The sequence below is a fragment of the Helianthus annuus genome, chromosome 17 (assembly GCF_002127325.2).
Source record: "Helianthus annuus cultivar XRQ/B chromosome 17, HanXRQr2.0-SUNRISE, whole genome shotgun sequence".
In the NCBI taxonomy this organism is placed as follows: domain Eukaryota; kingdom Viridiplantae; phylum Streptophyta; class Magnoliopsida; order Asterales; family Asteraceae; genus Helianthus; species Helianthus annuus.
Genome location: NC_035449.2, coordinates 92642456 through 92653058, shown reverse-complemented (window position 1 = coordinate 92653058; position 10603 = coordinate 92642456). Strand labels below are relative to the sequence as shown.

Sequence of the window (10603 nt, the reverse complement as noted above, 5' to 3'; positions counted from 1 at the left end):
GTGTATCCAAGCGAGCAAGTACCTCCACAAGGAATACAAAGCTTTCTTGGCACACATCGTAGTAGCGGAGAAGGAAAAGAAAGAGAAGGCAATAGATAAGGTGCCTTTGGTTCGTGATTTTCCTCGTGTATTTCCTGATGATCTACCTGGCTTACCACCGAGTCGTGATATTGATTTCCGAATCGACCTCATTCCTGGAGCCAATCCTGTTGCTAAAGCTCCCTATTGACTCGCTCCGTCCGAGATGCGTGAACTCTCAAGTCAACTCCAGAAATTGTTTTCTAAGGTTTTATTCACCCTAGCACCTCTCCTTGGGGCGCACCTTTCCTTTTTGTCAAAAAGAAGGATGGATCGTTCCGGATGTGCATCGACCATAGGGAATTGAATAAGCTGACTATCAAGAATCGCTATCCCTTGCCTCGAATTGATGATTTTTTTGATCAGTTACAAGGTGCTACATGCTTCTCGAAGATCGATTTACGCTCAGGCTATCACCAGTTACGAATCCAGGAGGAAGATATACCCAAAACCGCTTTCCGAACCCGATACGAGCATTATGAATTCGTCGTAATGCCCTTTGGTTTAACCAACGCACCTGCGGTTTTCAGGATTTGATGAATCGCGTGTGTAAACCCTTTCTTGAGCGCTTCGCCATCGTATTTGTCGATGATATCCTTATCTATTCGAAGTCGAAATCCGAACATGTGCAACATCTTCGTTTTTGGTTCTCGAATTACTCCAAGGGAATCGACTCTATGCCAAGTCTCCAAGTGTGAATTTTGGCTCGAGGAGGTTCAATTCCTTGGTCACATCGTCAATAGTTAAGGTATACATGTCGACCCCGCAAAGATCGAAGCTGTTAAGAGTTGGGTTACTCCAAAATCACCATACGATGTTCGTTCATTCCTCGGATTGGCGGGCTAATACCGTTGATTCATCGCTGACTTTTCGATAATCGCTGTTCCGCTTACTTATTCGACACATAAAGACAAGCCTTTTGTTTGGGGAACTGAACAAGAGACTGCCTTTCAAACTCTCAAGCATATGCTCTGCAATGCTCCTATCCTCGCATTACCCGACTGAAACGATGACTTCGTAGTTTATTGCGATGCCTCGAACCTCGGTCTCGATTGTGTCCTTATGCAACGAGGCAAGGTTATCGCATACGCGTCTCGTCAGCTCTAGATCCATGAGAAGAACTATACAACCCATGACCTCGAGCTAGGCGCAGTTGTTTTTGCGTTGAAGATTTAGCGATACTACCTTTACGGTACCAAGTGTACGGTCTTCACCGACCACAAGAGCCTACAACATATCTTGAAGCAGAATGAACTGAACATGCTCCAGCGCCGCTGGGTTGAACTTCTTAACGATTACGACTGTGAGATTCGTTACCATCCTGGCAAAGCAAATGTCATTGCTGATGCTCTAAGCCAACGAAGCTATTTGCATAGCGTTCATAATACTCACACCCAACACGACCTCGAAGCCTTAATCCGTGACGCACAGCACGCCTGCTTCATTGAGAATACCATGCGAGAGGAAATGAAGAAGTGTGGTGCTGAATCGCAATTTTCACCAAATCGAATGGTATCTATTACTATCTCGATCGCTTTTGGATCCCAAGTCGCAATAACCTTCGGGGGATTTTATTGACTGAAGCGCACAAGTCTCGATATTCCATTCATCCTGGTGCCGCCAAAATGTACCATGACCTTCGTCTTCGGAATTGGTGGCCTGGAATGAAGAAGGATATCGCTATCTATGTTTCGAAATGCCTGACTTGTTCCAAAGTCAAGGCTGAGCAACAAAGACCCTCTGGCTTACTCGTGCAACCCGAGATCCCTATGTGGAAATGGGAGAGTATAGCAATGGACTTCATAACGAAACTTCCGCGTACACTATCAGGTCACGATAGCATTTGGGTTATCGTTGACCGACTTACTAAATCTACTCATTTTCCGCTGATACGAGAAGACTTTAAGGTAGAACGATTAGCACGGATCTACACCAACGAGATTATCTGTCGACACGCAACGCCTCGTGATATTATCTCTGATCACGATGGTCGGTTTACCTCACGCCTTTGAGAAATGTTTCAATCTGCTCTCGGTACTACGCTCAATCTAAGTACCACTTTCCATCCCCAAACCGACGGTCAGACTGAGAGAACGATCCATACCCTTGAAGACATGCTTTGCTCGTGTGTCATAGATGTCGGTGGTAATTGGGACGCGCACTTACCTTTGGTTGAATTCTCGTACAATAACAGTTATCATTCTAGCATTCAAATAGCACCATTTGAGGCACTATACGGAAGAAAATGTCGATCGCCTATTGTATGGCACGAGATCGAAGATGCGCAAATTACCGGTCCTGAGCTGTTGCAAGAAACGACTGACAAAATCCTCCAAATTCGAGACAATCTGCTAAAAGCTTGGAGTCGTCAGAAAAGTTACGCTGATAGGCGCCATAAGCTCCTTGAATTTGACGTTAGCGATCACGTACTCCTAAAGGTTTCACCTTGGAAGGGTGTGATCAGATTCGACAAGAAAGGAAAGCTCGCGCCTCGATTTGTTGGACCCTTTAAAATTTTGGAAAGAATTGGTAAAGTGGCCTACAGACTCGAACTACCGGAGGAACTTAGCAACGTCCACCCGACTTTCCATGTTCCGAACCTCAGAAAGTGTCTAGCCGAGCAGAATTTACAAGTGCCACTTTAGGATCTACAAGTGGACGAAACATTACACTTCGTGGAAAAGCCTGTCGAGATCATGGACTGAGAGACCAAGAAGCTCTGACGCTCACGCATTCCCATTGTGAAGGTTCGCTAGGAAGGCAAACGCGGCGCCGAGTTCACCTGGGAACTCGAAAGTGACATGAAGGCTAAGTATCCACAACTATTGGTTACGCCTACGCCTTAATTTCGGGACGAAATTCCCTAAGTAGGGGAGGCTGTAACAGCCCGCGTTTTAAAGTCAAAGTACAAGTCAAAGTCAAAGTCAAAGGAACAAAAGATTGCTAAATGCGATCTGTCAATCCTTGCTTAATTATTGATTGTACTCCTTGACTTGTTAATCTATACTATAGTTTATGTTACTTTAGTTGTATTATGTGGAGTAAATGCAAAGCTAATCTATTTAACGCTAATCTCATCACTATCGCATCGCAACTCGAACCGCAGGTTATGGATATCGTTTTACGTGTGTGTGTTATATTATGTGTTACCTGTGCATGTTTATGTTATGTTTCTGGTGGTTAATCGAAAACGCAATCGCAACTCTATCGCAACGCAATCTCATCGCGAACTCGAAATATAAGGTTTACTTTTATGTTGTATGTTAGTTAGGTTGTTGTGTAACTATTGCTTAATACTATCGCATCGCTTACTCGCAACGCCTCGCAACGCTCAGCGCGAAACAAAACGTCGGAAACTAACCCACTCACACCATCGGATCGAATGGTCATTCGTCTGGATGACCATCCGATCGGATGGATATCCAATTGGACTACCCTTCGATCCGTCTCCTTACACCGCCTTTCTCACCCTCTAACCTATAAATAGCACCTGTCACATCACTATTCATGTGATGTGACAGCTCTCGTTCGACCAACACGTTCCAACCCTATTTTCTCTCAATTTCTCGCGATTCTTGTAAGTTTCCAACTCATATCTTGCACTTCTTTGATCTTTACACACTTTTCACCATTTTCACCAAGAAATCTTAACTTTCCACCATGAAATCTACTGATTTGGGCTATTCTAGGATGATGTCATCATGGGTTCTCATGAACTTCAAAGTGTGACCTCATTTCACCAAAGAACAACTCAGATCTAAGAGATTTCAACGTGTTTAAACACCGATTTCACCTAAATCTAGACATTTTCAAACCTCACAAGATTAAAAGAGTTGAAAGAAGTTTTCATAACTTTTCTTCCACATTCTTTTACACTCTTGCACTCAAAAACCGATAGAATCTGAGCTCGTGCAGGCCCTTTACTCGTTCTATAGTAAAGTGTCGGTCTGAGAACATATCTCTACCGAAGGGATGACCGACTTAACGGGTTAAACATGAACAACTTGTAAGAATAGTTGTAGGATCGTTTTGCGACCTATATGAGTCGTTCAAAGTCAACACGAAGCTATTTGAAAGGCGGAAACAGTCAAACAACCTAGAATCAATGATAGAAAGGTGTAGAAACAGAGTATGATACTTAAAACAAGCTTCTCATTGATATTTGACTTGAATACATGGTGAAAATTGGGCAGCACTTTGTTACACCACAACTGATTTCATACCAAATGAGAAGCTATGACAGCCTATATATAGGCATTTGATTTTGCACAAAATGACCATGTGTCATTTCGTACGAAATATTACATTTGACTTCATACGATATAGCCACATGCTATTTCATGCGAAATCACTTCAAAACAACATAAATTTACATTTTGACACTTTAGACCCCTGTTACAAGCTATCGACATGACCTAGACTTAAGACGTAGGCTATAGACATTATGCACCAACAAACTCCCCCTTGGATATTGCCGGAGTCTTCACTCAGGTCTTCAGCACTTGTATCACAGCGACTTGAACTTCTCTTCCCTTGGCTTAGGCTTCTTTTGCAACAACTTCCTAAGCTTTTCATTCTCATCATCCTTTCACTTCTCTTCAGCAGCCATTCTTTGCACAACTGTATGCCTTAGCATGTTATCTTTATCTTCACGAGCTTTTCTTTCCTTCTCAGCCTTCAACGCTTCCTCTTTTTCAATCTTTCGCCACTTAGATGACCATTTACTTTCAGCATTAATCCCTTTATGGAAACAGATGGATACAAGCCTTTGAAACTGCATAGCCTGGTCTTTATCTTCAGCTTTAAACCCGATCTTGTTAACAAACAAACATTCAATATCCTTTGCCAAGCAAATCACCAACCATAAAGGATCATACACAAAGATGTGTCTAACTTCATTTTCAACTCGGTAGGTTAAGAAACACTAGATAAATGGTCGGAACCGAAATATCTAGGGGGTTTGAATCCGCATAAAAGGGTTAGCTCTCTCTCGGTTGATTCAGTTGCTGCCGAACTTCTTCTCCGGTGATTCTGCAAAAAAGAGCACCGTTAGCCTCGCCAAGGGGAGAAGAGGGTTCTCTCCTTGACCCGACTCCGGTGTGAGAATAACTATTGGTAATGGAGAAGAGAAAGTATTTGAGAAGTGAGTGTGATCTGAGTTTATACCTGAACAGTTCTCGTATTTATAACCTGGAGTTTGGGAGGGAAAACCTGTTATTGAAAAGATGACGGAAGATGCTAACGCCGTAGCGGTTATATTTTCTTCCGTTAAGTTCTTTGATCCCACGTCAAGTTGCCTCGATCCGATGTGAATGCACACGGATCATGGTTTGATCTATGGCTGGGGGATTGCCACGTGGAAAGTGATTAAGTGGAGATCATTCTTTAATTGCATGCTTTCGTTGTGGTTTCAGGGATGCCTGTGGTAGTGACACGTGTCCAGACGGTTGTAACCGTCTGGGTGGTGCACGATCATATTCTTTCTAGAGGATTACTGCTGTAATCTAGTGTGACACCTTACTGTGTGGACACAGATGTATAAATCCCAAGTCTGGGCAAAATAATATCCAAGTTTGGATATTTGGGCGGAAGTATTGATCTTCAGGATTTTAATCCTTTGCTAATGGAAGAAGGCGCAAGGATTTTATGCTTTCCTTTGGGTGCGCGACTATAAATTGTTGATTACTTTCTCCCTTTTGTAAGACTAATGCGCGGACGCGCAAGGTTAAAAGGTTGAAAGGCCAGTTTGTGGTATGGTCTCAAATCCTTTTTATGAGGTTTTTGGGACCTTACCCCTTCAAGTCCCCCCAGTCTAGTGTTGTACTTATGCAAATAAGTGGAGCACTGGACTTATGAGAAGGAAATGCTTTTTGGGCGCAAGACGTAAGAAATCTTCTCTTGGAAGCTTTATTTTGTTGGAAAAGGGAAAAAACGTGACTTTGTAATCATGCTCTGACATGTAATGACGTCAACTGGCAGTAAGAGTGGGTATTTTTCTCTTTGGTCTTGAGATTTGTAGTGGCGCTTGTCAGACTTCATTAATGAGGAAATGACCCTGGTTCCTGTAGCGCTGTTTGGATGTGATGTAATTCTGATAGTTAATGATGGGTAGGTTTCTCCTTTCCCGAGGTTGAGTTCTCTTTATATATATGTATTTTCGAGATACCTTGTCTCCTAGTTGATTCTTATCAAAAAAGATGAAACGTTCTTACCATACTCGTCTCTTGCTGGATGTTTTTAGGGTGTATGAAGCTGCTGAAGGTCTTATACTTCTTTCTTGTTCACCGCCACTCACTACTATTCCGGTAAAGAATCTGGTCAAACCTGTTCCTCCGGTGGTTGTTGATTCTGACTGCAAGGCTCTTCAGCATACGGATGTTACTGCTGGTGCTAGTATTGTGTTGGATGCCGATGGGTTGATGGCTCGGTTCCCGATGCTTCAAAAAGGAGAATGCCGGTTAGTGTATCAACGCCGGGAAATTCGTCGGAGTGAGCAGGTGTCTGTTGTTGATGATGATTCCGATGCTGGTTAGGTGTTTAACCTTAGGACCAGTTTTCGTCTTTTGTTGATGCTTTTTGTAAGTTTTTGGTACCGGACAATTTTTTGAAGGTCATTGCTATGATCTTATTAAGTGTTTATGTTACACTTTTTTGATGATGTATATTGTGATATACTTCTACTCCCGTAGGGTTTAATTCTTGTATGTGTGGATTACAATATGTTGCATGTGTATAATTGCTTTTGGATAGGTAAGGCGAATGAGGGATGGTATTGTGCTCATGTGTGAACGTTTGTCTAAAAGGCACAACAGCTTGCCTGTTTTAGACTGTTCATGAGGTGTACAATGTTTGACCATATTGTTTTCGCGCGAACCAAAGAAATTACATGCAATTTGTAATAAACAGTGATAGAAGTAAAAATTAGTTTGTATTGATAAGAGCGCAAGGCTTGTGATACAAGACATAATAAAGAAATACATTGCCTGTATGTTCTTTCCACTTTTTGTAGACTTGGTTCATATGTAACACCTGCGCAACTGTTGTGCGTTCCAGGTGCGAGGGACTAGGGTCCCATCGATCCTTTTTAGGGTATATGCCCCCTTGCCTAGGACCTCGTTAATGGCGTATGGTCCTTCCCATCTTGGCGCTAATTTGCCGGGCTTTTCAGCGTTTGAAGCCTCATTGTCGCGCAAGACAAAATCGCCGGGGACAAAGGTGCAAACACGAACGCGCGCATTGTAATATTTTTCGAGCTTGGATTTGTACCTTGCTTCCGTTATGGCGGCGTTCTCGCGCCTCTCTTCTAGAAGATCCAAATCCATTCTTTGCTCTTGTTCATTGTTCTGTTTTTCTATGGCTATCATGCGCGGTGACGGTAAACCTATCTCAGCTGGAATGACGGCCTCAGACCCATAGACTAGACTGAACGGAGTTTCGCCGGTGCTAGTCTTTGGCATTGTTCGATGCGCCCAGAGGATGCTGGGAAGTTCGTCAACCCACCCTCTGCGCGCTGTCCCAAGTCGCGCTTTTATGCCGTCAACGATTTGTTTGTTTACGCTTTCTACCTGACCGTTCGCTTGAGGATGCGCAACGGAGGCAAAGTTGTGCTCGATCTTCATTTCTTTGAACCATTTTTGAAGATCTTCTGCGGCGAAGTTTGTACCATTGTCGGAAATAATGCGCAATGGTAATCCAAATATGCAAATGATATGTTCCCATATAAATTTGCGGATTACCATTGCTGTTGTTGAGGCCAAAGCTTTAGCTTCCACCCATTTTGTGAAGTAATCCACCGTGACGATGATGAATTTTACTGCACCCGGCGCGTCAGGAAATGGGCCAACAAGATCGATGCCCCACTGTTGGAATGGCCAGGCGGAAGTAACGGGAATTAGCGGATTTTTGGGTCAGAATGTCTTTGGTGCGTGGCGTTGACATGCCTCGCATCTTCTTAATAGATCAACTGCGTCCATGTGCATTCCTGGCCAGTAGTATCCGGCGTTCATTATTTTTGCCACGACCATGCGCGGTCCCGCGTGTATCCCGCATAATCCCTCGTGGATTTCTCTGACTAGGTATTGGGTGTCTGTTTTATCAACACAGCGTAGTAATGGATCCATGAATGATTTTCGATAAAGGACGCCATCTGCCATCTCGTAATTTATTGCTTTGTGTTGTATTTTTCGAGCTTCTGCCTTTCCTTCCGGAAGTTTTCCGTGTTGAAGGTACAAGATAGTTGGAGACATCCAGGATGGATCTCCCATTTCTATGACGCTTACTTGCTTGAGATGAATGGAAGGGTTGGATAATACCTCTATGCGTACCTCCTTTGCTAAGTGCTTAAAGCTGGTAGCAGCTAACTTGCTTAGCGCGTCAGCGTCCTTGTTCTCACTTCTGTTTATGTGATTAACTTTGAATGTTTGAAATTGGCTGATTAACATCCGCGCTTGTTCAAGGTTTAACGCCATAGCTTCCCCTTTCGCATCATAACGACCGTTAACTTGTTCGGCTACTAGCTTTGAGTCAACGTTGGCTTCAAGGTTTCTTGCCCCCATTTTGAGTGCTAGACGGAGACCTGCTAAAAATGCTTCGTATTCTGCTTCATTGTTGGTACTTTGGAAATCTAAGCGTATGGCATATGTAAGTTCGTGATTATCCGGACTGACTAATCGGAGGCCTGCTCCTGCTCCATCATCATTGGAAGCACCATCTGTGTGTAAGGTCCAGACCTTGTCGTCGAAAACAGGTGTTGGGTTCTGGATTGCCTCACATTCTTGTATTTTATCGATGGGAACTTCAGTGGCGAAGTCTGCTAGAACTTGCCCTTTGATTGCTGGTCTTGGTCTGTAAAAAATGTTGTAGCCTCCCAACTCAATGGCCCATTTAGCTAATCTTCCCGCCACATCAGGTTTTGACAAGATTTGGCCTAAATGATAATTCGTGAGAACTGTGATGACATGGCCTGAGAAGTACCTGCGCAAGCGTCTGGATGCGTGTATTAGTCCTAGAACCAATTTAGCTATCATTGAGTAACGAGTTTCGGGGCCAGTGAGCATTTTGCTGATATAGTAGATTGGAGTCTAGATATTTTCCCGTTCTACCATTAATATTGCGCCTACCGCTACTTCCGCGGCTGACAGATATAAGATTAACGGTTCTTTTTCTTTTGGCGCGGTCAGTGTTGGCAGCTGAATTAAACATTCTTTCATTTGCTTGAATCCTGCTTCTGCTTCAGGCGTCCATTGAAAAGGAGTTTTCTTTCCGCAGTTTTGCAGCGTACTGATAAATGGATAAGATTTTGCCGCATGATTAGCCAAGAATCTGTTTAGAGCTGCTAATCGCCCGGCGAGCCTTTGCATTTCTTTGACTGTTGCAGGTGATGGCATTAGCTGGATAGCCTGCACTTTTTCTGGATTAACCTTAAAGCCGTCTCTTGTAACTATGAACCCAAAAATTTTCCTTCTTCCATGCCGAAGGAGCATTTTGTCGGGTTAAGTTTTAAGTTCACGCTACGTAAGGAATCGAACGTGCGCTGGATATTGTTGAGCATTGTCTCCTCTTCATGGCTCATGATGACGAGGTCATCCATGTATACTTCGACAGTTTTGCCAATATCCCCGCTGAAGACTGTGTCCATTAGGCGTTGATAAGTTGCGCCTGCTTTGCGCAAGCCAAACGACATTTTTGTGTAGCAGTAGATGCCTTTATCTGTGCGGAACGCGGTTTTGTCTTCGTCTTCTTTTTTCATCTGGACCTGGTGATAACCCTTATAACACTCGAGAAAGCATTTCCATCTGAATGATGCTAGAGAGTCGACTTTTTTGTCTATCTCTGGGAGCGCGTAGCAATCTTTGGGGCATGCTTTGTTTAGGTCCTTGAAGTCGACACACATTCTCCACCCGCCGCTATGTTTTTGTACCATCACTGGGTTGGCAACCCATGTATGGTATTTCACTTCGCGCAAGATTCCCGCATTGAGTAACTCTGTCACTTGCTCGTCCATTGCTTTTGCTTTTTCTTCACTGAAGCTGCGCCTCCCCTGAGCAACAGGTTCTACTGATGGTTTGATGTTTAGACAATGTTGCGCGATGTCGCGTGGAACTCCAGTCATGTCTGCTGGGCACCAGGAAAATATATCTTTGTTGTTAGACAACAACTCTTTCAGTTGTATGCGTGTTGCTGGTGAAATGGCTTGTCCTAGCAGAATGGTCTGCTCTGGGTATTCGTTGTTCAGAACCCATTTCTCTGGTTCGTTTGGTGCCGAAGATTTGACTACCTTTGCTGGTGGTTCATCGTCCACAGACATAACTTCTTTGCTTGAATTGAGAATTGCAACTCCGGTTTCTGTCGGAAATCCACAAGCAGCATGTGGAATGGAAGTGATCATGCTGAATTCTCTTTGTGACCTTCTTCCGAGCAAAACATCATGACGTGATGTTGCTGGCATGACCATGAAATTGACTGTAACTGTTCGTGAATGTTTGCCATTTGATAAAGTCACCGGGAAAGCGATTTGCCCTAATGG

General features: G+C 43.6%; 1 protein-coding gene across 1 annotated transcript; it reads right to left on the bottom strand.

The window, feature by feature from the left end:
• Window positions 1-7985: 7985 nt before the first annotated feature.
• Window positions 7986-9104, bottom strand: LOC110924473. Its single transcript, XM_022168476.1, has one exon. It carries the CDS (start codon window positions 9102-9104, stop codon window positions 7986-7988), a length of 1119 nt encoding a protein of 372 aa, XP_022024168.1.
• Between the last annotated feature and the right edge of the window lie 1499 nt (window positions 9105-10603).